This window comes from Denticeps clupeoides, chromosome 16 (genome assembly GCF_900700375.1).
Source record: "Denticeps clupeoides chromosome 16, fDenClu1.1, whole genome shotgun sequence".
NCBI classification, from domain to species: domain Eukaryota; kingdom Metazoa; phylum Chordata; class Actinopteri; order Clupeiformes; family Denticipitidae; genus Denticeps; species Denticeps clupeoides.
The window spans coordinates 6,485,718-6,513,471 of NC_041722.1; the positions used below are offsets into that span (position 1 = coordinate 6,485,718).

The 27,754-nt window shown below is 44.9% G+C and overlaps 2 protein-coding genes across 2 annotated transcripts; one reads left to right on the forward strand and one right to left on the reverse strand.

Annotated features, from left to right (window-relative positions):
- Nucleotides 1-13,475: 13,475 nt before the first annotated feature.
- On the reverse strand, nucleotides 13,476-19,104 carry LOC114766194 (synaptotagmin-11). The gene is made up of 5 exons (XM_028956844.1): nucleotides 18,374-19,104; nucleotides 16,676-17,694; nucleotides 14,854-15,025; nucleotides 14,336-14,502; nucleotides 13,476-14,253 (listed from the first exon to the last, which is right to left on the reverse strand). The coding sequence occupies exons 1-5, from the start codon at nucleotides 18,390-18,392 to the stop codon at nucleotides 14,098-14,100; spliced, it is 1,533 nt and encodes a 510-aa protein (XP_028812677.1). The 5' UTR covers nucleotides 18,393-19,104; the 3' UTR covers nucleotides 13,476-14,097.
- On the forward strand, nucleotides 18,391-27,212 carry LOC114766355 (semaphorin-7A). The gene is made up of 16 exons (XM_028957090.1): nucleotides 18,391-18,405; nucleotides 18,471-18,616; nucleotides 22,167-22,357; nucleotides 22,429-22,547; nucleotides 22,629-22,658; nucleotides 22,743-22,838; nucleotides 22,946-23,024; nucleotides 23,334-23,429; nucleotides 23,500-23,642; nucleotides 23,716-23,888; nucleotides 24,069-24,177; nucleotides 24,254-24,449; nucleotides 24,833-24,960; nucleotides 26,257-26,408; nucleotides 26,543-26,595; nucleotides 26,666-27,212. The coding sequence occupies exons 1-16, from the start codon at nucleotides 18,391-18,393 to the stop codon at nucleotides 27,016-27,018; spliced, it is 2,079 nt and encodes a 692-aa protein (XP_028812923.1). The 3' UTR covers nucleotides 27,019-27,212.
- Nucleotides 27,213-27,754: the final 542 nt, after the last annotated feature.

The following is a 27,754-nucleotide window of genomic DNA, read 5'->3' on the forward strand; positions in this document are numbered from 1 at the left end:
TTAATTTTGTTGTTTTCATTTCATGTGTATTTACAAATCTCTTGTGTGATTTTTGGCAGCGTCGTGAACTGCTTAGTGTCACAAATGCATTGACCAATCAGAGATCAGTTCTTTTAACAGCATCTGTGTGATGTATCGGAACAAGTCTGATCTATGGAGGTGCCACCTCACATCATACAGGACTAGCAGAGACCTTCAGAGGTCTATTGCCCCCGATTCATCGATGTCTCAGTACCTGAGTTGTACTACAGAACTGCAGCACCTGTAAACCTCACCAGAGGTACCTATATTACTGGCAGTTGTGCAGAAAATCTGTTCTGGTCATGGTCATTTGTATTTATATCACTTGAAAATTGTCCAGATATCTGTGAATCGTCGGATTTATTGGAAGGTTTGCTCTGAATGCCATTGGTCATCCCATCTGGATTCTACGGCTATCCTCCAGATGCTCGTTTTATGACACTTCTGGCATAACCCAGAGTTTGATTGGCGTCTGGAACATGACTTGGGGCCAGAGGCCTGCATACAGGTCACTGCAGTGAAGCATTATGGAGTTTATAGTAGAACTGCGAAAGAAAGGCACAAAAAAGGAGTACATGGTCAGAGAGAGAGACACAGTGCTCCGTCACAGTCCTGCTCTAATCTTCCCAATTCCACCATACTCCCCGTGAGTCGGATGTCTTCCACATTATCTTTTGATGTATACTGCAGGCTTTCCGAGGAGGATAATTCCCCGGGTCCCGCAGGTGTCCTGCCACTGGGAGCAGCTCCGCTCATCTGGAGGCCAAGCCCAAGCACACATGCCGTGTGTTACTGGCAGCGAGAAAAGAATGTTCCAGTTACAGTACGCAGGGCAAAATTAAGCAAGCGACCGGCCGGTAACAATGCGTTCAAGTTCCCCCAATGAAATCATGCACCGTTGTTCATCACCAGGCATTTTCCCCTCATTTTCTCGGTAGCTGAGCTCCTATTGATTGGAGCCAGGTGCATCAATTTCATATTTCCACGAGCCGTGTGGCCATATCACCTTTCACATGATGTATGGTGGCATTTGGCTGGAGAACCCGGGGCTGAACCCACAGTAGCGCCGCAGGGCGACGTCTCACTTTGTGTGTGTGTGTGTGTGCGGCGATCAGTGCGGCTTAGTCGAGTCGAGCGCTGCCTTCGTCTGGAATTCCTCTGCTGGTGTGACAACCTGACCCTGGTCTCCCCCACCGGACTGGGGGGACGTCTCAGACCCCCTGGAGAGAGGGCGTATACCCACCGCGCTCAACTGATGTGATTCTTTACGCTCCTTTCCATGCATTTTTTTTTTTCAGCTAATCCCAACCAAGTCGGGAACTGTTTCATACTGATACTGAACCGCATACAAGACTGAATACAATTACAAATAATATGCAGTAATAAAGAGCAGAGGTCTGCAACGGTCTCCTTCCACTGCTTACCGAGAAGGGAAACACCCCAGGGAGCAAATATTCTCTCACTCCTAATGATTCACATCACCGTGAATCAAGACACGTGACAGAAAAAGGCACGGACGACTGCTGCAGATGCTGCTGATAACCAGGAGTACAGAAAACCTGTTAAACACGGTCCATGCAGCCTGCTCCGTGTGATGAAATCTCTCGTTTGCAGCCTCTGAGTGTGGGCCAAGGACAGCGAGAACTGGCTCACCGTCGCCGTTTAATTGAGCGAAGGCGCAGAGCAGCGGGGGTTTAATGAGGTAAAGACTGAACGATGACAGGCCGTCGCCGTGATGATGAGGGAACAAAACAGGATGCTTGTCACTCACAGGCTTATCACACACATCCTTTCCTTCATCATTCCTCTTCATTGTCAGATGCATCATTCATCATCGTGGAAACTTACTGTCCAGGCTCAAGGGTTTATTTTAGTTCTTGGCATCTCAGTTACTTTAAGAAGTAATCAGGGATTCATTATTTTCTAGTTCAGAAGCGAATAACCAACATTTGTCTTTTTGAGGAAAATATGTATGTTACATAACATTTTAAATAAAAAAAGACTTTAAAACTGTGTTGAAACTGTAGCTGAGGGCTACAGGCACATAACACAATTTACTGTCAAAGGAGACATGAACAAGCGAGGCAGTGAAGGCTGTGCTTTGATGGGTTGCATGTCTGCAGTAACAGAAATGAATACAGAACAAATTGGACCGCAGGCAACAAATAAATCCCTGGGCCTTTAACAAGGCTGACTTTATTAGATGAGTCTCAGAGTCCGTTCGGAACAGGGTGAGAAGCATTTGCTCCAACAGTAAAGCCAACGATAAGCAAAAACAGATGGAGGCTGGTGTAGTAACCTCATCCGAAGCCCAGGTCTTATTAAATAAATGTTCGGTTTCACTATTGGACATCTCTCCTAACTTTCACCTTTGTGGTCCTCTGCCAGATCACCAAAAATACATTTATAGCGCGTAAAGGTGTAAATGATGCATGTCTAGAAAATATAAAATGCCCAATCTATTCAAGGATACTTTCCAACACTATATTTACTTTCTATGTCGGATTTTGTAATGCAAAAACACGTAATGCAAATTCAACCAGCCCGTGTGAATTCAGCACAATAATTCTGGACAATCCTGCAATGATGTTGTGAGTTTCACCAATCACAGTCACTACCAGAGCTTTATTTGGGCCTAAACAGTTAAGCCCAAGTTGGCCCAAGCCCAACTAGTACAAACCTGTTTACTGCTCGACATTGTTGTGGCCAACCTGACTGTAAGAGGGAAAGGAAATGTCCAGAGAAATGAGCAGGTCGGATGTAAATATGTGAATGTTGAGATGTGTGATACATGTTGAGATGTCAGAGAATAAGAGAGGCTGAGTTGACTCCAGCTACCTGTTTGCTCAATGTTCACATTAAAGTCCACCAGACATCATTTCACAACTCATACAGCATCGTATACACACAGAGCCGAGTAGTGCAGATCGGGCAGCCAATGTGGCAGTGGTGGCCTAGTGGGAAAGGAAGCGGACCTGGAACCAGAAGGCTGCGTGTTTAAATTCCAAACCACCAAGGTGCTACTGAGGGCCCCCTGATCAAGGTACTGTCCCCACACACTGTTCACCAAAGTGATGGTTTAAAACAGAGGACACATATTGTTGTCTCACCGTGTGCTGTGTTGCATTGTTCCACAATGACACTTCACTTTCAAATGTGTGTTGGGAATCGGGTCTTCTGGTTCATAGGCGAGTGTGTTACCCACTAGGCTACTACCACCCTATCTCAAATACTGTAAAATTACTGCTAAGACTGTACTGTTTTATCACCAAAAATGCACAAATGTGTGGTCATTTTATCATGTGCACAATATATCTACCATGTGTGTGTACTTCACAAAAGACCTACCTTCCAGGGTGTGAAATTCATGTTTGCTGGTATGTACTGCTGCTTGGTGTGCTGTAGGGGGCAGTAGAGAACATGTTACCTTGGCCTGGATTGTGGCCCTTTCCGTGTGACTCTTCTTCCTGCCTTGTCTGGGAACGTTTGTGATCATATATATCAGGAAAAAAGCAAAACGTGAGACTTACCTTTGTATGCACAATTTAAGTCTCTCTGTTTTAATGAATTAATTTATAGGTTTATTTATATTTATATTTAAATAAACCTATAAACTTATATTTGTAAGTTTTGAGGAGTTTTTGGAGATTTTTTGCATTCATCTTTGTAAACAAAAAAACTATTTTACTGATCAGACATGAAAGTAAGAGGAAATGAAGCACAATGAGTTGAACAGACAGTGTGAACACAGAAGATTTTAGGAGATGGTTGGTACCATACCCAGATTGCTGGATTATCACATCCATCTCAAAATCTGGACATGCACATAGATCATTACAAATTCATAATTTTAATTTGTTTTATATTAACGTTAATTATTTATGTCAAAATGTGTTTCATGCAGATTTCTGTTTACCTATCCCGCAGACGGCCCACCATATATATATATATATATATATATATATATATATATATATATATATATATATATATATATATATATATATATATATACACACACACACACACACACGCCATGTGTCCAAACGACCTGAACCGGGTCTCAAAAACAAAATAAAAGTCTTCAGGAAATAAGAAACTAAAAGACACAAGAAAGAAGAAATATATTTATAAATCTAGTGTAACCATTGAACTCCGGCACAATAGCTTGCGTAGTAAAGACCCAGCTCCCAACCCAACTTTGTGAATAGATTAACGGCGATATTTTTTTTATCGCCGTTAATCTAAGACTTTTATTTTGTTTTTGAGACCCGGTTCAGGTCGTTTGGACACATGGCGTGAGCTGTGAGAGGTGCGTGGGGTTTGTGTGCAAAAAGTTATTTCTTTCATTTTAATTTATGTACATGTTAGGAATATTTTGCATGTCTGTTATTTTGTGAATATTTTTTTGTTCTTTTAATACTGTATATTGTAGAGAGAGGTGCAGAAAGACGCGATGTTCTGACGTGACCTTGCTTTTTGTACAGAATACACTTTGCAAAGAAAATCTCTTGGGTGTCAGCTCATCATTTGTGGTTCAAGAAACGAAATCAAAAAGTTACACAACGCAGAAGAAGAACCGCTACACTATGATTACTTGCACCTTGATATTTTAGCGCGGATGTATACCTAGCCGAATTGCACTGTAGGGGGCGAGAACGAGTCTTCGAACTGTGAAATTACCACATCAAACGTGACGTGGTAACATGGATGCAGCTCTTTAACTGAATAAACAGTTGGTAAACACAAGTACATCTTATTGAACATAATTTATTTTCATCACCAATTATCATAGTAGAACAGCTTTCTCAAGCAGTTTGTGATGCATTTTGGAAACAGGAGATGAGCCCCTGGTCTAATGCGCCACCTGGCTTGAGAAACCCGTTCTCAAAGACTTACTTTTAGTCATTATTTGGGTAGCACACATATTCTGAATGCCTTCGGCAGAATTCAAATGAGCCATTTTAATCTAGACTAATCTAGATTTTCTTACTCTAGATTAATCTAGATTAATTCCAAAATTACAGTGAGATTAATGTAGATTAAGAAAATTAATCTATGCTCACCTCTAATATATATATATATATATATATATATATATACACACACACACACACACACACACACACACATACACACTCCACATCGGAAGAGATGAAATTCCAGGAACATCTCCCAGCCTCTTCTATTGGCAGCGATCACCACAGTGGCCCATGGTGCTTTATGAAACTGCCAGTCACAGTTCAGAAGGCCGACTTCATCTCTGGATTGGCATCACTTCACTCTTTTGACTTCTTGGCACTCACCAAAACCTGGATCTCTCCTGAGAACAGCGCTAGCCCATCTTTTCTCTCCTCTGCTTTAACCTTCTCATACTCTCTTTGCACTACTGGTAGAGGCAAAGCGAAGCGGTTTGTTTCAGGATGCACAATCCAACTGATCTTCCTTCCAATTCTGTTCTGTTATCAATACATATCTAGTTAAACACATCATTGTTCTGTATCTCCCCATCCCTTGGCTCATTAGGGAAACCTCATTAAAGAGTTCTGTCTTCCTGGCTTTATTTCCCGATGATGACCCTATGCTAGTTTTTCTCATTGACTTCTATCTTCTATCAACTGTGTTACTGACAGGCCAGAAAAATAATTAAATAAAAAAATCTTCCTAATGACAAGAGTCACAGTCTTTACCAATCTCTTGGCAAGTCTTTCCCTACCCACAAAGTTGGCAATCTCAACCTAGATTTCACCCGATCGTATCATTATTATTATTACTACTACGACTTGATATTCTTTGCCAAGCAGGTAAATTCATGTGGGCTGGTTCTTTTCATATTAAGACACATTTACACCAACTCCTTTTAAGAATATTGGAATGATACACTTTTTTTTCCTCCGTTTCCTCAGGCACCTCCTGGATGGATGGATTCTTTAGCATTTGCTTGTTGTGCCTATGCCATGAGCCGGCCCTGCATTGAGGAAACATTTATTTAAAGTTAAATGGCCTAGCCCACAAGCTAACTAGTGTGAGAACGAACAGTTTGGAAATATAAAAGCATTTACTTTATTCATAAACCCATTTTTGTAATACATACGTCATAATCTGTACGAAGTGGAAAATTTATTCCTGACTATTCACCCAAGGATTTACTTTTTCATGTAATGGTTGCAAGATGTCATCGAGACAGGCAGTGGGAAAGGTTTAACAGCCATGCACACAGAGCATTCGGTAATCGCTCACACACTTTGATTTTGGCATAATCTTCCTACTACCACATATGCTGGAGGACAATCTGGGTGAAACCAGCTCCACTTAACCACACTGACAGGAACCAAATCCGGATAACAATAACGATTATCCATATAAAGAGCATCGATTCTCCACATCTGCATGTTTTCCCAGCACCTGTTCATCACCTGCCGCGTACGTCAGGAAAAAAATGGATCTGTGCGTTTACAATCACAGTAAAAAAAAATAAAAAATTCACAATTGTTTGTGTGTGTGTGTGTGAGTGTGTTTGCCTGTGGGTTTGAGTCGGCTGATGGGAATGGCCCAGGTCCATGTGTTTGCGGTGATAAACAAGACACAGTGGTTCAGGCTTAGCATTGTGGTTCAGGCCTCTAAAAGCCTTTGTCCCTGAATGCTCCATGTCCTCAGAGGCAACATATTTTCCAGACACTGTATGTCTGAGTCCTTGTAAAAATCTTTCCCGAAAGAACAAAAAGGAATGGTCTGTGAATATCAGACAAATGCTATGCTATGCTATGGCTGCCTTGTTTCACCCCAGGTGGTAAACAAAGTTGGGGTCTCAAGTCAGCTGTATATATCCCTAAAGGGGTTACAAAGGATTTTGCTGTCATGACAAAAAAATCTTCGGTACTAAAGACTGAAAAAAATCTGAATAAAGTCTTTCAGTGAGAGAGGGGACAGCTGCATTTTATTTAAGCCGAACCACATTTTGCTGTTCTTGCACATGGAGGCACTCAGAGAGAGAAAGGAACAGCAGGATGCCAACACCGAGATGTGTCTGTTGTCGCGGTGAAGTAATCAGATGATTGTTTATGTGTTTACGCCGCTTTGACTTTCTGCTTTGCGGCAGAGTCACGCACATGTCAGATGCGATTCCTTATTCAGTCATTTTCTTATTTCGTGACCTCAAAATGGACGGGGCTGCTGGAAACGTGAGGAGGGCTTCTGAGGCCCCGTCCACAACAGAACGCTCCAGAGTGAATTTTTCTTTTCCGTGTCCAACCTCCAACCTGACCTTTGACCCCAAACCTGTCATACATACGACAATGGCAGATAACACGTTCGGGGTTGTGCTGCAGCAGCTGCAGAACCTCATAAAGTGACTACAAGAAATCCTCTCTGCACATTTCGGGATGTTCTCTGTGTCTTTGTCTGGATGACAACATTTCAATTAACCTTCCCAAGTTTTTTAGAAACCAAAATCCCATTTTTGAGAAAAGTGTTCTCATGTGGATGCAGCCTGAGACAGCAACCTGGATGCAGGGAGGTTATGGCACATACGTATTCATTCATTTGTGCTACTTGTTCTGGAAAGCAATCATTCACAAGCCCTTCATAAATAACAAAAATAATCAACCACAAAGCATGAAAACAAATCCAGTCCATTTGCCTGATCTTGATTCTAGTGTGGCATTATAGTAATGAAAACCAGGGCATGGATGTCAGGTTAAAAGGAAGGAGGCATGGAAACCTTTGTTCGGCAGCAGAAACTCAGGCCAGAGCACTTTGAAGTTGCTTGCTAACATCCATTAAAGCAATTTCCAGGCCCTGCGTGAGTCATGTGCTGAGTGGAGCTGACCAGCGCCCCAGACCCCTGGGGAAGACACCAGATCCCGGGCCTGCACCGTTCTCACAGCTGGACCCCCCGTCACAAACATGACTTTGAATACAGTACAGGTCAAAAGTTTGGACACACCATCCCATTCAACGTGTTTTCTTTATTTTCATGACCATTTACATTGGTAGATTCTCACTGAAGGCATCAAAACTATGAATGAACACATGTGGAGTTATGTACACTAGGGAAATACCTACAGGTCTACACTAATAACCATCTGAATGTTGGAATGGGACGCTGCAGATCTCCGGTGTCTTCATATCTGCCCAGCCCCAAGACCCAGACATCCTGGTACCTGATATGGTAATCAGAAGGTTGCCGGTTCAAATCCCAATCCGCCAAGGTGCCACTGAGGTGCCACTGAGCAAAGCACCGTCCCCACACACTGCTCCCCGGGCACCTGTCATGGCTGCCCACTGCTCACTAAGGGTGATGGGTTAAATGCAGAGGACAAATTTCACTGTGTGCACCATGTGCTGTGCTGCTGTGTATCAAATAAGTAAAAAAAAAGTGAAGTGATTGTCACATGTGATACACAGAAGCACATCACACGGTGCACACAGTGAAATTTGTCCTCTGCATTTAACCCAGCAGCACAGTGTGTGGGGACGGTGCTTTGCTCAGTGGCACCTCAGTGGCACCTTGGCAGATCGGGATTCGAACCAGCAACCTTCTGATTATGGGGCCGCTCCTTAACCGCTAGGCCACCACTGCCCCACATGTGACAATCACTTCACTTTCACTTTCATATATAAAAATGCATTTCCCTATTCCTCAAAGATATACACATAAATACAGACCAGGACCCTCATGTGTCACTGTAAGCATTAGCACAAATTAGCATAGTGACCACATCCCATTATCTCCAGACAGCCATGGCAACGGGGCTGTTTTCATCCATGCCCCTTAAATTTTCGGACAGCAGTCATTAGATGCAGGCCCTGGTCAGCTTTACTGTCTATCCATTACCCCGACTTAAATTGCCAATTACACTAATGCCGTTGCCTCTAATGAAATTTGCTTTGATATTAACTCACAAGTGTGGAGGTGAAACGAGAGCTGAGCAAGTTCCAATAATCAAAGACAGACATACTGGATCCCTGATTTACTTTAGTAGAAAAAAGGGTTATTTGCCTGTAATAGAGCAGTCCATTAAATCAAGTCATTCTACATTATTGATTCTGAGGACTGTAGATGCGTGGACAGTCAGGGGTAGGACTTGGTCCACTGTGAGACATTAAATGAGTAAGACAAGGTGGAACAAATTCCCTCTCCTCCTGTACTGATCACCCACACAGATTCAACAGGCTTGAGGAGTCGAGCTGTCACCCCTTCCCCAGTCAGCAGCGGGCTGCAGCACCAAGAAATACATGGAAGTGACAACTTCTCGCACTGTGGTGAGCTGCTGGGGGACACGCACATCAATCAGGGGTCGATTCTCTTAACTTGTGACTCATCTGGGGTGGGTGGTGGGTGTGGGGTTTAGAGGTCGAGGATGTGTCAACTCAATGTAGTGTCTGATGCCTCCACCCCCACCTCTACCCCTCAATGGAGAAACGAGGACCTAAAAGGAGGCGGCTGGTAAAATGAGCTGCAAATGTCAGTGAGTGGGTTGGTGGAGAGTCAAGGTTGTTCTGAATGGTGACTCATCAGCAGCGAGGTTTCGTTCTGCTGGCAGTGTGACAAATTCACTAAGCCCCCCAACAAGGAAATGGTTCGCCATTACACTGCATCCCACTGTTCAGGCAATTACCGATGGAGCCGGTCCATCGGTAATTGCCTGATCTTTACAAATCATCTTCACTAGTATTGATAAACCAACTTGCAAAAGAAATAAATGATGCAACTGAATATACAGTACAGTCCATAAGTTTGGATACACCTTCTCATTCAATGGGTTTTCTTTATTTTCATGACCATTTATTTTCATGACCATTTACTTTGGTAGATTCCCACTGAAGGCATCAAAACTATGAATGAACACATGTGGAGTTATGTACTTGGTGAAATAACTGAAAACATGTTTTATATTCTAGTTTCTTTGCTCTGATTACTGCTTTGCACATTCTTGGCATTCTCTCGATGAGATTCAAGAGGTCGTCACCTGAAATGGTTTTCCAACAGTCTTGAAGGAGTTCCCAGAGGTGTTTAGCACTAGTTGGCCCCTTTGCCTTCACTCTGCGGTCCAGCTCACCCCAAACCATCTCGATTGGGTTCAGGTCCGGTGACTGTGGAGGCCAGGTCTCCATTTTATTAGATTAGATTAGATTCAACTTTATTGTCATTACACATGTACAAGTACAGGGCAACGAAATGTAGTTTAGGTCTAACCAGAAGTGCAATAAGCAGCAAGTGCAGGATACAGTTCAAATAAGTTAAGTTATATATATATATACATAAAGTGATATGTGCTATACATAAGGTGATATGTGCAGTACAAAGTGATATGTGCAGTACAAAGTGATATGTGCAGTACAAAGTGATATGTGCAGTGCAGTGATTATCAAGAGTGAATGGGGGGGGCAGAGGAGTTCAGCAAGGAAACAGCTCTGGGAAAAAAGCTGTTCCTAAGTCTGCTGGTTCTTGTCCGTGGTAGCCTGAACCGTCTGCCTGAAGGCAGGAGAGAGAACAGTTCGTGGGCCGGGTGGGAGGAGTCCTTAAGAATACTGTGAGCTCGACGCAGACAGTGCTTCCTCTGGATTTCCTCAATGGATGGAAGTGGAGTCCCTGTGATGCGCTGGGCAGTTTTCACCACCCGCTGCATCGCCTTACGCTCAGCAACAGTGCAGCTTCCATACCACACTGTGAGACAGCTGGTAAGGATGCTCTCTATTGTAGAGCGGTAAAAGTTCAACAGGATGGTAGTGGGTAGCTGGTTCTTTTTTAATGTTCTCAAGAAGAAGAGGCGCTGGTGAGCCTTCTTGACCAGGCTGGAGGTGTTAATGCTCCAGGACAGGTCCTCTGAGATGTGGGTCCCCAGGAACTTGAAGGATGTAACAGGCTGCACAGTCATCCCATTGATGTGGATGGGATCATGCGAGCCTCTTCTCTCCCTCCTGAAGTCCACAATGAGCTCCTTGGTCTTGGTGGTGTTTAAAAGAAGGTTATTTTCTGTGCACCAAGTGGCCAGATGCTGGACCTCCTTCCTGTAGGCAGTCTCATCGTTGTTGTCGATGAGACCTATCACCGTGGTGTCATCTGCAAACTTAATAACGGAGTTTGATCCATACATAGGTCGGCAGTCATGGGTGAAGAGGGAGTAGAGGAAGGGGCTCAGCACACAGCCCTGTGGTACACCAGTGTTGAGCGTGACAGTAGTGGAGCGGATGTGGCCTGACCTTACATGCTGTGGTCTGCTGGTCAGAAAGTCCATAATCCAGTTGCAAAGTGAGGTGTTGATGTCCAGGGCTCTAAGTTTAGAGATTAGCTTAGAGGGGATGACAGTGTTAAATGCTGAGCTGAAATCAACAAACAGCATCCGTGCATATGTGTTTTGCTTGTCCAGGTGTGTGAGTACAGAGTGCAGCGCTATGGAGACTGCATCCTCTGTGCTCCTATTGCTACGGTACGCAAACTGGTGTGGGTCCAGAGTTGGTGGGAGGAAGTCCCTCAGATGTGCCAGGACTAACCGCTCGAAGCACTTCATGATTATGGGTGTGAGTGCTACAGGGCGGTAGTCATTCAGGCATGTTGGACTAGAATGTTTCGGCACTGGTACAATGGAGGTGGATTTGAGGCATGTTGGAACAGCTGCAGACCATAAGTACATAACTCCACATGTGTTCATTCATAGTTTTCATGCCTTCAGTGAGAATCTACCAACGTAAATGGTCATGAAAATAAAGAAAACACATTAAACAAGAAGGTGTGTCCAAAATCTTTGGCCTGTTCTGTAGCTTGTGCAATATTGGACATGTTTTATTCACAAACTACATGGTTATGTCATGCAAACTACCTCTTATAACGAACATGCATAAATTGACAAACAGTAGAATTAAGAGTCACTGTGTTCATACCATCCAGTTAATCTTTATAATTAATTACAAAGCGGCCGGTGGTGAAAGACTCAGACCTCGGACCAGCAGCCCAAGGGATCGATAGCTAAAGGATCCAAGGAAGTGGAACTCATCGTCTTTACGGGAAAACAGTAATAACGCAGTAAATGGTCACACCAAAAGATAAACACATGGCAGACACAAGTTCCACTTCTGCCACAACGCACATGATCCTTGTGACATGCAGTAGGTTAAGTCCGATGGCTACATTAGGCAACTGTGTGGCTTTCTTTATTTACTTAAGACAAAAACTTTAAATTTTGGTATGTGGTGAGTTTTTTTTGGTATGTGGTTAGAAAACTAACCTGAAGCTTTAAATATGAATGCTTCGGCCAAATAGCCCCAACTTCTAAACATTAAATGCTATTCTGAAACAGAGCCCAGCCACACAGGACAGATCTGCATGAAACCAGAGTGGGTAGTTTTGGTCGAGGTGTCAGGGTGCTAAACTGCCGCTAGGGGGCAGTAGGCGTGGAGGAGTGAATCAGAGTGTGAGAGGAGCGCAGATATTATACATCATCATGATCTGTAAAATCATGAAGAGGCTATGTTGCTGTTGGGTTTATATATATTCTTTTACTGTCAGTCTAATGAAATATAGTTTTTGTTCATTTATACTATTGTGCTTGAAAAGAAACCATAGACCAGAATCAAATTCCTTGTGCGTGCTTGCTCACATACTTGGTCAATAAACGTAATCTTGACTCTGATAAAAAGAAAAGCATAATGACACTCATTTAATCAGACATTACATTATTGTTTCTGTAAATTAGGGAGCGACCCTAATGGTGGCCAAGAGCATGAGGTGTGGAGCTCCACAGTAGATGGAAACACATCACATCCACAGTAATGTGAAACGGGGGATCTCCACAGTAGACGGAATCAATAGACAAAACACATAGGCCAACTTTATTCATGGTAAGGGTTATGGGTAGTTTAAGGTTGCCACCCTGCCATGTCTACACATGCATCCTCCAACCCAGCCCCTGATATAATGTTCTAATTCCACCATTAATGGAATAAAAAAAGCAGCACAAACTAGTTTAGACAGGAGACAACATTTTCATTTTTCCCATATTCTAAGACTATAATATTTATTTTCATGGTGTTTGGCAGAAATTATGTTAAAATTATGGACGGCCAGTTGTTATGAAGCCAACCATTCAAAATGGGTTTCCGTCTAAACCAGTGCACCGGAAAACAAATTATAATTGTGGAGGATATTTGCATTTATTTCTATGCAACGAGAAGCAAGTAAGCTGTGATGCGTTCAGATGAAGCGAATAATGTTATCCAGTGAGTGAGCTTATCTCTACTAACTTACAAGGTTTAAAAATATCTCCAGTTCCATGTTAGTGCGACTGGAGTAATAACCCGGAAATGAGGTGCGGATGCTCACCAGTAGATGGATGCAGGATGCAAATTCATGTCAGAGATGGGCCGATGAGTTGAACTGTCCAGTGTTAATAACACTGAGGTGTGTTAACCTTCTTCAGAGTTGTCCGAAAATGAAATGTGAAACATACACAGACTTATTGTGATGCAGTACATTTATTTTACAATAACTATTAGTAATGCCTTAATAAATAAGATTTTGCAGTACCATTGTATGTTCTAGCACAAAATACATAATAATGCCATAGGTTTTTGTTTAAAAAAATAGTTTATCAAGAAATACAGCAAGAAAAAACTAAAACAAATTACAACAAATACATATCAAGAAAGAATAACAGCAGAAGCTGGGACTGTCTTGGGGAAATCACAGTTAAAGCTCATCTCATACACAAGAGTTCATCTATAGCATGCAAACCTGAAACTGTAATAAATGCAACACAGCGCTAAAACACTTTAAACCAAACAGAAGCAGCTCATCTTTGTCCAATAGTCTGGAGTCTTCAGAAGATAAGTGCTGCTTTCTTAACTTTTTTACACATTCAGCACAAAGAATAATATGAATAAAAATGTGGACCCACAATGTGTCGGTCATCTATGTTTTGATATTTTCAGTTATGGCAGTGAACACATATATATATAAACAAACAAACCATAATGTCACGTCCATTCCAGTGCACTAATCCTGAAACTAAATGTCTATCTTCAGCTCTGTGCGAAACTTTGATGTCCCCGCCCAGTCTGGTGTGTGGAAGGGAAGTGTCACTCTGTCTGGGAATCCGGTTGGATGGTGTGCCAGCGTGCAGTCTCTACCTGCCCCCGGCTACACATCTCCTTCCAGTGCTGCTGCCCTGACTCCGGACCCTCATAGCCAATCAGGACTCGGCCCAGGAGGCTACTTTTTGTATAGAGACGTCCCTATAACAAATAGAAATTACAATGACAAGGGTTAGGGAAGTTGCTTGAATGGAAAAGTGTTACTACCTTGCTGCCAACCTACCTGCATGATTATAAATTCCAGAACAAGGGGCAGCTGAGTTATATCACCCAACGGCAGATCAAACAGGAAGGGTGCGTTCCACACGGCATTGTGTCCTGCTGCCCCTTTGGTCTCCTTCGTGCAGACTACTTTGCCTCCGTGCCGCAGGTTGATCACCACGTAATGATCTGTAGGAAACAATGACATGGCAAATGACGTCCAGCTTTATATGTACGGAAATCTCTCTTCAGGTTCCTTCTTCTAAGAGAGAGGGGGGCCAAAAAGAAGCCAACTGTACAGTCCCTGACAAAAGTCTTGTCTCTTGTGTACAAATTGACCTCAAGTGCTGTTGAAATACATTTCTAATCAAGATTTTTTTTTTTACAAGAAATGGCTCGTAAAAGTATTATGGGAAGAAAGAACTCAACAAAATAAGGGCTGTTTGGGCAGAGAAATGGGGATCTACTCAATATGAGGTCATTATGTTATTAGTGTGTAATTTGTGTAAATGGAATATCTTGTCATCCGTTGTTATGTACCTGGTGCACCAGGCATCCGGGTCATCTTGGCCAGGTTTTCTGCTTTGCGCACCATAACCTTGATGCGATGGGCCAGTGTCTGGTACTGCAGGAGGATAAAGAGCTGGCCCAAAGCCTGGGGAGCACCAACCGAAATCCTCCGACTGCTCAGTGCATCTTGGGAGCTCATGCTCTGGTAAAACAGCAAAGAAAGAGCGAGATGTCGACAGGTTCCCCGTCAAAATTCAAAATGTATTCAAATGTATTAGCTCGTTCCGGCTGAAGTAACATTTATTTTCAAATGAGCCCAGTTTAATTCATTTTTAGAACGGGCAGCCAATAGACAGTGAATGATTCCGGCTTTATCTGTTGCTTGAAAATGCTCGCTAAAAGCACATTATGTTGGAAGAAACACTTGGCTTTTTGCAAATCACCTCATGCTCTTGGAAAGCCAGCGTGCTGGAAGAGAAACCCCAATTTTCTAAAGTGCCGTGTGACAGCTGCTTTAATGCAGTAGCTCAGATTGCATAATCACGACTGCAGCTTGATAAAGATTTTCGCAGCCCACAGATCCAAGGCAGCAATCTTTTACCCGAAATTTATCTCAGAACTAAAGCTCTTATCTCTATTAGCGGCTCTGGGGCAGACTGCCGTGGGCCAGACTTTTTGGTGGCTGCCTGTGTGCACTGTGGCGGATTTACACCGGTGGACAGTGAGCGCGGTGAATTACTCACTGGATTATGCTGATTCTGGTACGATGATAATAAGTGTGTGTGTGTGTGTGTGTGTGTGTGTGTGTGAGTGTTTGTCACACACCTCTCTGTATGACTCGTTATATTACATCATACGCACAATAGTTGTACTTAACCTGTCCTGACACCCTGTGTGGCCGGTCATGCTCCTGCCCACTCTGTTGCTCTGAACCTGCTACGGAGGATCATTAAAATTCGACAGGGCAGCGTTCCCCTGACACCCCCTGGGATCAGAGTGGGGGCCTCGGCGGGGACAGAGTTTGGCCCCAACGCCCTCTGGTGCTGTCTGCACGTCTCTGTGGAGGGCAAAGCGCGGGCACCTGGCCAGACTGGCCGCTCTATCTCTGCGCTCAGCACAAGTGGAAAAAGACAGTGTCAACAACGCAGAGCTCTGATTATCACGTTAGCTGGAATTCTCACATGCCCGATAGGTCTGATGAGATACGGTGGTTTATTTCTAAAGCCGGCCGTGCGCTCGGAATTTGCCAAACAATAACTGCAGAAGAATGATACAGGTTTACAGGGACAGTCACTTTCTGGTGCGCTTCAGTATGGTGAAAAGATCTGAATTCAAAGAGCTACAGCAGTATTGAGGATAAATAACGAAATTGTGAGAGTGACTGTGTTTGTCATTGTGATGTCTAGTGCAGCAATGAAATGTGTCCTCTGCATTTAACCTATCAACACCGGGGAGCAGTGTATGGGACACTTCAGGACACTTCAGTCACAACTCCCTACTTTTCATTTGAAGGACCTTTCTGTCTTATGAATATTTCTGTCACGATCTGGTCCGGCAGGGGCCACTCCGGGTCCGGAGTTTCATGTTGGTCCTGTTATTATGTTTCCTGATTGTGTTCACTTGTGTATGATTGTATAAAGCTGCCCAGTTCATGTCTGCTTGGTGATGTTTCCCCTGTCCTGTTCACCATGTATTAAACCTGTGTCGTGACATTGTGCATATGCGTCCTTCTTCCTCGCCATGTCCAGCCATCGTGACCATTTCTGATAATGAACTTAAAATACTTTTTGAATACTTTTTTAATTTAATCTGGTTAAAACAAACGATCTTTGTCACTAGAACGAGACGGTACCTTTTTCAGTCGTCTCTTAGCTGGGTTCAGCTCGCGGATACAGGTGATGGTGGTGTCGGGTTCCCAGTCTATCTCTCCACATGGCAGCTCAAGCTCTCCCAGCGGCGCCTCTCTCAGGCCGGAGAAGTCCCTGCTGATGACGGCCAGCCGCAGCGTGGCCGAGCGCAGCGCCTCCGCCGTGCCGACAGGCAGCAGGAAGCTCTGGCTCTGGAACTCGGGGCTCAGGCTCCGGCGCCGGCCGGACACCTGCATGGGGTTGGGACACACCGGGGGGAGACTGACACGAGCAAAGGCTCCTCCCAGCCGGCGGGAAGCTCCGTACAGGCCCAGGATGGTGAGGGTGAGAGTAGCAGTGGGGGAGGAGAAGAGCAGGGTGAAGTGCAGCAGGGGTGGAGGTTTGGAGGACATGGAGGTGGAGCTCAGACCGGAACCGTAGAGGGTCTGCGGGGACTCAGACGGAGTAGGCAGGGATCGTGCGACGGGCAGCCCGGTCAGGTGGCTGCTCTCGGTGTAGAGCAGGTCGCCGGTCACCGTGCTGCGGCGCCCCAGCGCTTTTCGAGTCTTGGACACGAGGCCCAGCTTGGGGACGGAGGGCAGGGAGGTGCGGCCGTAGGCTGTTGGTTTGTGAGGGGATGCGGGTGCAGCGGGCGAACTGAGGCCCCGCAAAGGGAAACAGGAATGTGGCGTCTCCTTCTGGTCCGAGGACGAGCGTGGACGCAGCTGGAGAGGAAGACCTGGAGCGGCGTCTTCTGAGGGTGTGGAAGCGCCGGCTGACGAGGGGAACTCCAGAACTTCTCCTTCCAGCTCCTGGTACTGCTGACGGATGGGCAAAGCGTCCACTGAAGGGGACGCTTTCAGTGTGATGTTGACCTGATCGACGGGCATCGATGGGACCGACAGATCCGCCTCTTTGTCCCCCGGGGGACCGGACTTGCTTCGCCACCAGCAGAGGATGCAGCCGAGCACCAGGCAGAAGCAGAACACTGCCAGGCCCACAGCCAGCAGGATCTGAAGGTGCTCTGCGGACGCAACACAGTCTGCAGAGTTCGGTCTATATAGCAACAATTCATCAGCAAGCGCTTCATTTAATGTACATTTTCATCCATCCATCTATTGCTGTTTATTAGGAGACACGTGGCACACTTAAATGTTTTACCAGAGACAGGATAAGGACCATTTATCTTATTTATTCAACAACTATCACTCTCCTGAGTATCCACACCCATGGTCCATTATCTAATTATGGGCAGCAGGAAATGTCCTTGGACCTTAATCGTAAGCAACTGTTCCATCTCAGACACAAAAAGCCGGTAAAGTCGTGACTTTCATGTGATCTGATCTGAAGCAGAGCAGCGACAGAGGGCACGTCTGCAGTTCTCTCCGTGTCTGGGCATCAGTGAGGCATGGTCCAAAGCCAAAATAATAATAAGTATTAAACATTATTTTTATTGCCAACAGGTTGTATTCCATCATTGAAACCAATTAAACTATTCGATAAAAAACACTTATGCATGTAGTCATGAATAAATAATCTGATTTTATAACATTATGTAGAATTTGTTCAAAGCAACCCTGGTAACCAATATCAACACAGATTTTTACACATCCTCTTATTTAGCCACTAATTTGATCATTCAGACACCATTTGTTTTTTTATTGAAATGTAATTTCACACGCACCATCATCGAATCATCTTACCTCCAAACTCCCACTCCATGTTCCTGGAATCAGTGCGATGCGCTACTCGAGGCAACAGCAGACTGCGGTGAACCCATAATCTCTCTGTCGCGCGCAGTCTGGCCGCACTGAGTCACCCAGAGAGCGCGCGGGCACGCGCACGGGCACGGGCACGCGCACGGGCACGCGCGCGCAGACCCGCCAGCGCGACTTCAGCCAATATCAGCCGCCGGAGAGCGGCGACGACCCTCGGGTGGGAGACAGGTGAGTTGCCGCGTTGATGAAATTAGATATTAAATTATAATTGTGAGCAAATGACCTCTAGCAGGCTACAAATGTTCATGTGTCTGTTCAAACGGTCAGAAACAGACTCCATGAGGGTGGTATGAGGGCCTGACGCCCACAGGTGGGGGTTGTGCTTATAGCCCAACACCATGCAGCCGCCATGTGCACTTCACAGACGAAAGCAGGTTCACACCGAGCACATGTGACAGAGTCTGGAGATACTGTGGAGAACATTCTGGTGCCTGCAACATCCTCCAGCATGACCAGTTTGGCATGGGGTGGTCCACACAGCATGGGGGGGGGTCCACACAGCACCTCCTTGTGCCCGCCAGAGGTAGCCTGACTGCCGTCAGGTACCAAGATGAGATCCTAGGACCCCTTGTGAGACCATATGCTGGTGCGGTTGGCCCTGGGGTCCTCCTGATGCAAGACAGTACTAGACCTCATGTGGCTGGAGTGTCAGCAGTTCCATTTACATTTACATTTACAGCATTTATCAGACGCCCTTATCCAGAGCGACTTACAATCAGTATTTACAGGGACAGTCTCCCCCTGGAGCAACTTAAGGTTAAGTGTCTTGCTCAGGGACACAAAGGTAGTAAGTGGGATTTGAACCTGGGTCTTCTGGTTCACAGGCGAGTGTCTTACCCACTAGGCTACTACCACCTACAACTGTTCCTGGGTTGTGATGCTGTTCAGCAAGCTGTACATATATGGGCACATCTAACAATACTAACCACAATTAGTATTGATATTATACATTATTGTAATCATTAGCTATATTGCTATTGCCATTAAATCATATTCCTGATTCTGATTCTGTGCATGAGGCGGCCACTTCAAATTCCAATTCAGTGCGTCATATGAAAAGACTGAGGGTAACTATTTTAAGAAACTGCTTCGCTCCGGGGAGGAAACAAATCACTTTTGGTCAGAGGATACGCTTCCCTGAATTTGTTAAGTTATGGGTGAGTAATTGTGTGTGTGTGTGTGTGTGTGCTTTACCCCAGCCCTTAGATCATGTTGTTGGTCCACTCAAAAATAACACATCCAATTAATCAGTGCTTGTGCGCCCAATAATGCACTTCAACAGCTCCGCATGGCGATTGCTACATTGCACAGTTCTGTGCCGGGCTAGTGGTGTGAATGTGGAATGTACATCGACCTCCGATTTGCAATTTGATTTTGATATTTTGAAGATTACACACTTTTTTGATCCGGCTTTCCCATTTGTCACAATGCAATAAATAATGTGCTCTTTCAGCTATTTAGCCAGTACAGTCCAGAGTGAAAAGTTTCCATGATCAATGCCTAAATGCAGGGTGATGCTCACACTTTATTGAACAATAACAGCAGGGAAATGCATGACCCCCCCCCCCCCAAAAGAAGAGTGAAAACGGAGGGGGTATACCTTCCCCAGAGGAAGCCAGGTGAAGATCAGGATAAGGATGGCCTCCATCATTCCCTCGACTGACTGCCGGGATCTACGAGACCCTGCCCATCATGCCGTGACGCTGACTGGTTGCTCCGTGGTCAAACCGTGCACCTGATGCCAAGAACAACTTACCGGATCTTCCACAGCGACATTTCCCCCTTCATACGGACCCACACTGAGCAGCAGAGCTGACCTGAGCACAACGACTGCGCGTGTTAGGAAGTGTGTTTTTCTCCCCTCCACTCTTGGCCGCCTGGATCACTTTAGGGTCGTAACCGCTGAACAGCCGACCTCTGACCCCGCTGGAAAGCGCTCCATCCGTTCTGACGTGTTCATTTGCCAAGTGAACACTGCCACCTACTGAAGAGTCCGTTTACTTCACGGCATAGCCTGGTCTCCTCAGCGTGAAATGAGATATAAAACTCATTATTCCCTTTATTTACATTGCTACCACATATCGAATAATTTTTGTGCTTATTCGTTTATTTAATACTGCAAATGGCCGTGAATGTGCCTCATGTGATGCTGCTGTAAGGCCTTATAAATCACTTTAAAACCCTTCAACCTTAAACAGAGACTAGTCAGCATGTCCTCCACTTGCTGGGGAAACTGTGCTTCTTTGGACAAAGTGAAGGTCCGTGTCTCAGGTCCCACCTTGTCATCATCACACCGGCCTGGTTTCAACCGGCAAGCTGTCACGGCTCATAGGGACGATGATATTTCGTACGATATAACGCTCCGAGGCGTGGGAAAAGATCCCACCCCTTCTCTGGACACCGTGTGCTGTGAACTAACCGTGGAGTTGCAGCAAGTGTGCAAGGCCACGCAGTAACACCAACGTTGCAAAAGCAGTGTTGCTTGTGTGAAACCACGGAGGATGTTGAGACATTTACACTTACAGCATTTTCCAGAGCGACTTACAATCAGTAGTTACAGGGACAGTCCCACCCTGGAGACACTCAGGGTTAAGTCTCTTGCTCAGGGACACAGTGGTAGTAAGTGGGATTTGAACCTGGGTCTTCTGGTTCACAGGCGAGTGTGTTACCCACTAGGCTACTACCACCACATCTTAACATTTCATCTAATGCAGAGCGCATACCCCCCCCCCCAACTTAGCGCCATGCTAAACTCTTTCATCCAACATTCAATCACTTCTGGACTCAATCCCCCCAGAATACTTGCACAATTATTTTCTTACTTTTTACTTTCACTTCACTCATTTGCACATCTTCACCCGACCTGTTACACATATTTGGTGTTTTATGTGTAATATTTGGTTATTGTAGCATTCAGTCAATATTGGTGGGTAACACACTCGCCTATGAACCAGAAGACCCGGGTTCGAATCCCACTTACTACCATTGTGTCCCTGAGCAAGACACTTAACCCTAAATTGCTCCAGGGGGGGACTGTCCCTGTAACTACTGATTGTAAGTCGCTCTGGATAAGGGCGTCTGATAAATGCTGTAAATGTAAATGTAATATTGAGAAGGCCAGAACTGATGGTCAAATGATGATTTATTGAAGCCGTCCGTGTCATCAACCAACGTAAGAGCTAAGCAAGAGCAGATACCAAAAATTACGATCACATTCGCCATCCCCCGTCATGCACAGCACCTTACTTTAGTATCTTTCTTTCCCTTAGCATAACCAATCACGTCTTTTCTCACAAACATTACAAGATGCTCAAATATACTTTAGTCATAGTTACAAACCTTGTTCCCTTATCAACTGATGCTAGATTTGTTGCTTTTAACTCTTTCGGTTGTCCTTCTCCTGCTTTACTTCGCGCCTTCAGTCTTACGTCGAGCTCAGTCCTGTTACTGTACTTACTGTACTTCCGCTCACAGGGCGTATCAAAATAAGAGCGGTTACGTTATATTACTGTAAGTCTTACTTTGTTGGTCTTTACAGTTATGTTTGCAATATTTGCATATTGGTTCATTGTATACTTGCAATATTTGCAATACTGTGGTCTGTATCGTTTCACTGCATATCGTACCGTGAATTTGAACATTCGCTTTTTTAAAGTCCTCTTTGCGCTAGCCCAGAAGTGGGGTACTGACCCCGCTTCTTTATTGTCCCCCGCCGCAGAATGGCAGACGCGTCTGGTGTCACCGTCCTTCCGTCCTTCCTTCTCCCTCCGTCCCTCCTCCCGTCGGTGTCGCGCCTCTTCTCAGCTGTCACTCCCGTCGCGATGTACCCCGCCGCGCTCCTGCTGCTGCTGTCCCCGCTCCTGGCGTCCCCGCACAGGCGACATCACCCGAGGATCGTGGTGCGACGCGGTAAGACGCCGTCCCCCCGGGCGCGGCGGCGACGGGGACGTCGCGTTAAAACGCTGCTTTTCTGCCGTCAGGCGACGTGCCGCGGGTGGAGATGGACGAGCTGGCGGGGCCGATGGCACTGGGGACGGACGGACTGGTCTACGTCCGCGGACGGAACCTGTTTCGGCTGAATTCGTGGCTCCATGAGGAGGTAAAGCGACATACTGTCCCCAAAGTGCTTAAAAGTGGTTTAAAGTGTCACATTCTGGTTCTCGCTCGGCCATTTGTGTAGGTGTTCAGCGACTGCAAGAGTTTCACGTCGGTGAGTTCTCAGCGTCGACTGATAATACTGAGGAGTAATAAAAGAGTTTATATATATATAATATGGATATTTTTTATCATCCAGAGCTGCCAAAACGTGGTCCTGATGAAAACAGGCAGAGGCCAACACCCCATCTACATCTGTACAACAGAAGCAAACATGTTCCGGTGCTGCGATGTGGTAAATATCATCTCAATACTGTCTTTGATGGTCTTTTTATTTATATATATATATATATATATATAGAGAGAGAGAGAGAGAGATTGTTTAAAATTGTTTCATCACAGACCTCAAATGGATCAGCCGCAAACTGCGTTGAACACCAAGGAACTGCTATTGATGAGGACGATCCAAGTTTACTTGTCGGTGAGTCGAATTCATTCAAACACAACAGTAAATTATCAGGAAATACAGCAAACATGTCATTGTTCGCGATGCAAACCTTTTTCATCCACCATTCGGTGTATTTGATGGTAAAGTCTTCTTTACTTCTTCTTTTTTTAAAGTCCCCTTTGCTCTATCAAAGGGTTCAAAGTGGGTTCAAAGCCCAAAAGTGGGGTACTGAACCTGCTTCTCGCCGGCCCTGGCAACATGGCTTTATTGTTATATATAATTCAGCACACATGTCATCGTTCTCAGGATGGCGCTCACTGATGCAGGTTCTCTGTTCCTCAGGCGATCAGCTCTACGCCACACGATCGGGTGTAGGTGACGGAGTCGGAATCCAAAGGTTCTTCAGAAATGAGTTATGGCAGCAGAACAACCACATAGGTAGTGAGCCGACTCTGTAACCAACCATAAGCAGGCACCATGTGACGAGTTTCTTCTGTCTGTCGTGTAGAACACAGGTATGTGAAGCTTTTTGAGAGAAAGCAAGAAACGAATCCTCTGCAGAACAAAATATTTGCCTTCTACAACGAGAAGAACTCCGACCAGAACCTGGCGTCTCACCTCTGGATTCCCTGTGTGTCTCAAGTTTGCGAGGTGAGCATGGAACCTCCTACATGGAACCCCCTGTTTTCTATTTGCATGATATCTAAGCCACGAATGCCCGCAGTCTGACCTCGGCGGCCGAAAAGACCACATGCAGTACAGCTGGACGTCCCAGCTGAAGGCCCGACTCTTCTGTGGAGACTGTGAGAAGAAGCTGCACTTCACTGAGCTGCTGGACGTGGCCCTGTTGGAGACAGAGGAACAAACCAGAGTTTACGGCCTCTTCAAAAATGGCTGGTACTGCGACATCATGACAACTCTGCCCACATGTGACCAAACAAGGACATGAACATTAGACAGACGTTGCGGCTGGGAAGTCTAAAAGTAGAGCGTCAAAGTCGCTGAAAGCAGCTGACTTCCACTGTCTGACAGGCAGGGATGGGCAGAAGTAAGAACCTAAACTGTGTCCTTCTCTAGGGAAATGAGAGCCGTGTGTGTCTACACCATGGACGACATTGACCGCGTCTTCACAAGTTCGGCAGTTAAAGGTCAAAGCGGACCAAAACCTGTAGAGCGGCCTGGAGAGGTAGGATGCCCAGCTTCAGAACCTGATGGAACTTCATTTCAAACTAAATTAACCTCCCACCCCCTTATGTCTGCAGTGTGTTGCCGACAGCAATAAACTGAGTCCGGAGGTACTGAAGGTCATGAAGAACCATCCTGAGATGGAGGACTGGGTGATGCCTCTCGACAGGCAATACCTTTTGCTGACCAAACACCGCAACTACAGCCGCATCCAGGTGGACCGCGCTAAAGGCCGGGGCAACAAGTTCCACACCGTTCTACTGCTGGCTCTGGGTGAGGAGCTTAAAGCCCGGGGGTCACGGTCTGGGGCCGTTTCACAGATGCAGAGGAAGCTAAATGCTACGTTGTGACTGACAGCTGATTTGAACTTCTTCTTTAATCCAGTGAACCCTCATATGCACATGTGACACTCTTAGAAAAAAAATTTGACCTCAAATGAGATCTGATGAGCTTCGTCATTTTATAAAGTTACCGTAACAGGTTTTTTTTGGTGCTTGTGTTTTCAATGTTGGGTTTTTGTGATAGTCAGCTGATTATTAGAATTCCACCACGCTAAGAATTCCACCAGCTGTCATTCAGAGAGATTTATCTTGAGTGGGTGGGGTTACTGAAATGTCTTCTGCCTATTACTGATAACGGTTGGCTGTGTGCTTCAGAACACGGCGAAGTTCACAAAGTTCTTGAGAGCTACAGCCCAAGCGGATCTGCCGAACCCTTCTACATCGCAGGGTTTCAGGCATTTAATGGAACCGCCATCGACAGCATGCTTCTAAACTTTTTCTCGGTGAGTCCTCCATGGCCTATCCCACAACCCACTGCTGCTCTGGCTACTTCACACAGTTCCACCCAACCCCAACATCCCCTCGGGCCTCATATGCCCTTATTCAACAGATCCTGTAGGCAATACTAACGCATGCTGTTAGTATTCCAGATGAAATTGAGATGTGAGAATCATAAGATATGAAATGAAAGCTGTTGATCAGCTCTTTACTGCAAATGCTCTCCTGTGAAGCTGGTAAAATGTCACTTAAGTTCAATCGGCTCTCTTCCCTTTTTATAAAATTACAATCGGGTTGCTGTTACATATATTTGAGCTTATCACACCGGAGGACAGATATGCAAGCGTGACAACTCTCTCAGATCTCTCTCTGATCTGTGTCAGTTCTGCATGTGAATGATTTCTTTCTGAGATTAAAGACCAATTGATGAGGGTTTGAACATGAGAGCAACCAGCACTGGTGCCACGGACCAGCACAACAATATTGAAGCGTTATTATGATTCTACCACAGCTTATACATTTACATTTCTTTTTAATTCAGTCCTTTTAGCTTGCATTGAATTATTGCGACCCCGCTGTGATACGGTAGAATACGATATAAAGAAAGACATCTTTCTTTGACATTTGAATTACTGTATTGTCCCTCATCCAATTAAAATGCCAGATCAGAAGTAACAAAATTCAGAAAGTCCTTGAGAAGTAACTGCATGAAGAATGGCTCACCACTTTCAGCATAGAATGATAGTAAAAGATAATGATGAACGCTGGAACCTAAATGAATTTCTACTCCCTTACATCATGTCATGAGATCAGTCACCTCCCTTAACCTCATATCATGTCATCACTTGCATTCAGCAAACCTCTCATATGTGATGATGTTTCTGAGGAAGTTGATATGACCCCTTCACCTCTGTAAGTGTATATGGAGGGATCCATTTTGGTGTCAGTTTTCCTATTAATTCTGTGACTGAAAAACAGCAATTGCCTCCAGAGGGGTTGAATAAGTGATCACTTGTTTTGCAGAAGAGGCTGTATCTCAAATCAGGAAATGAGGGGGGAAATGACATATGACTAACAATAAATACACACAGATGGAAACATCTCCAGACAGAACTTCTCGTTTCATTATTTTTGCCACCTAAACAGCGTCAGTTATCTGGAGAAAGGGCTTTAAAAGACAGTGGTGGGAGGGGTTGAATAAGTTAAATGTATTCATTTATTCATTATGAGTGTTCGTTTGCTATTAAGTGTTGATTAAATGGCAGTGAGCCGTGATCACTTGTTGCTCTTTTGATTTGCAGAAGAGGCTGTACCTCAGATCAGGAAGCGAGGTGGCTATGATCGACCTGCAGAACTGTGCTCTTTACGGATCGACTTGCCAGAATTGCATCATGGCAAGAGACCCGTACTGCGGTTGGGACCAGTGGACACAATCTGCAGCAGCAGTGAAACAGTAAGAACACAATCCTTAGAATCTTGGCACATACAGGCAGACTATAGAAGTAACATGCAGGATGCAGTATTTATGGTTGTTCTGTGCACTGAGCGTTCTGTGCACTGACTTTGGTTAATGTTTCTTCTTCACAGTAATATGGTTCAGGATGTCGAAAATGGAAATGCTGCAGTGTGTACCTCCGCAGGTAGGTAGACGCACCATCAAAAGATTTTCAAGTCACTCATTCATCTCAGGCCAATTTTTCTTCCTTACAGACGCAGTAAATTCCCATTTATCCTCACCCCACGACGACCCACTCACAGAAATTGCCCAGTTTTCCCAGGCATACCTGCAATGCCAAGTTCATTCATGGCATGCAACATATAAGTGGGTCAAGTATAATCAGCACAGAGAGATGCCATCTATTTTTGACAAGGACAAGATCATCATGTTTATCGACAGCATGTCTGAGGACTACGAGGGCAAGTACCAGTGCAGGGCTTCAGAGAATGGGTACAACTGGACAGTGGTGGCGTACCAGGTCAAAATGAAAAGTGGAGTGACGGCCACGAACGGGTGCCCAGCACTGCTGGGCTGGACACTTCTTATGATCTTTCTCCTGCTCTGAAAAAGCTAGTTTTATCCAAATATGTTTCATTCATCGTTTGCATTTCTGGAATTTTAGTACATTCTGTATGAAAAGTAATATATATGTATGTATCTTTCTATATAATTGCCCTTTTAATGTGTATATTTGGACATTTAAGAATCATTTAAAAAATTTTTTTACAGAGCTGTTTAATAAATGTAAATGTAATTAGATTATTCGAGTTTTCATTTCACCAGCCAGTTGTTGTAACTAGATGTTGCTGAAGATCTAAATGTTACAGCTTGTACGGTTAGACAGATCTCCTGACCACATGAGAGAGACGTGGTACGTTGGCAGGTTTTTGTCACCTTGCTTTTTCGTTCGTTTTCTGCATTTAGAGTAGAGTGTACAGAGTGACTCACAACAGACCAACGGCCTCCCACATAAACGGTGATTAAGGTGTAAAACCAGCCACCCACTCAAGATGTTACTCATTTTACTTTCACAAGAAACCCCATAAAACATATCAAAAGCAACAAAAGTCTATTTGAGTGACTTCTGGGGACATCAGCAGCCTGCTGTGTTGTCACTTGCCTCTGTTTCCCATTGCATTGTTTCTGTTCCCCTTTGAGGACTACACTGAATGCCTGTTTTGCGATTGGAACACAGTCAAATATCCTTTAGCAGGTGATTGCGCTGGTGCTGTCCTGAAACTAGAAAATTTCCTCTAGTTTCGCTGGCGAGTTCGTGGGTCTTTGCTTATGCGTGAGCAGGG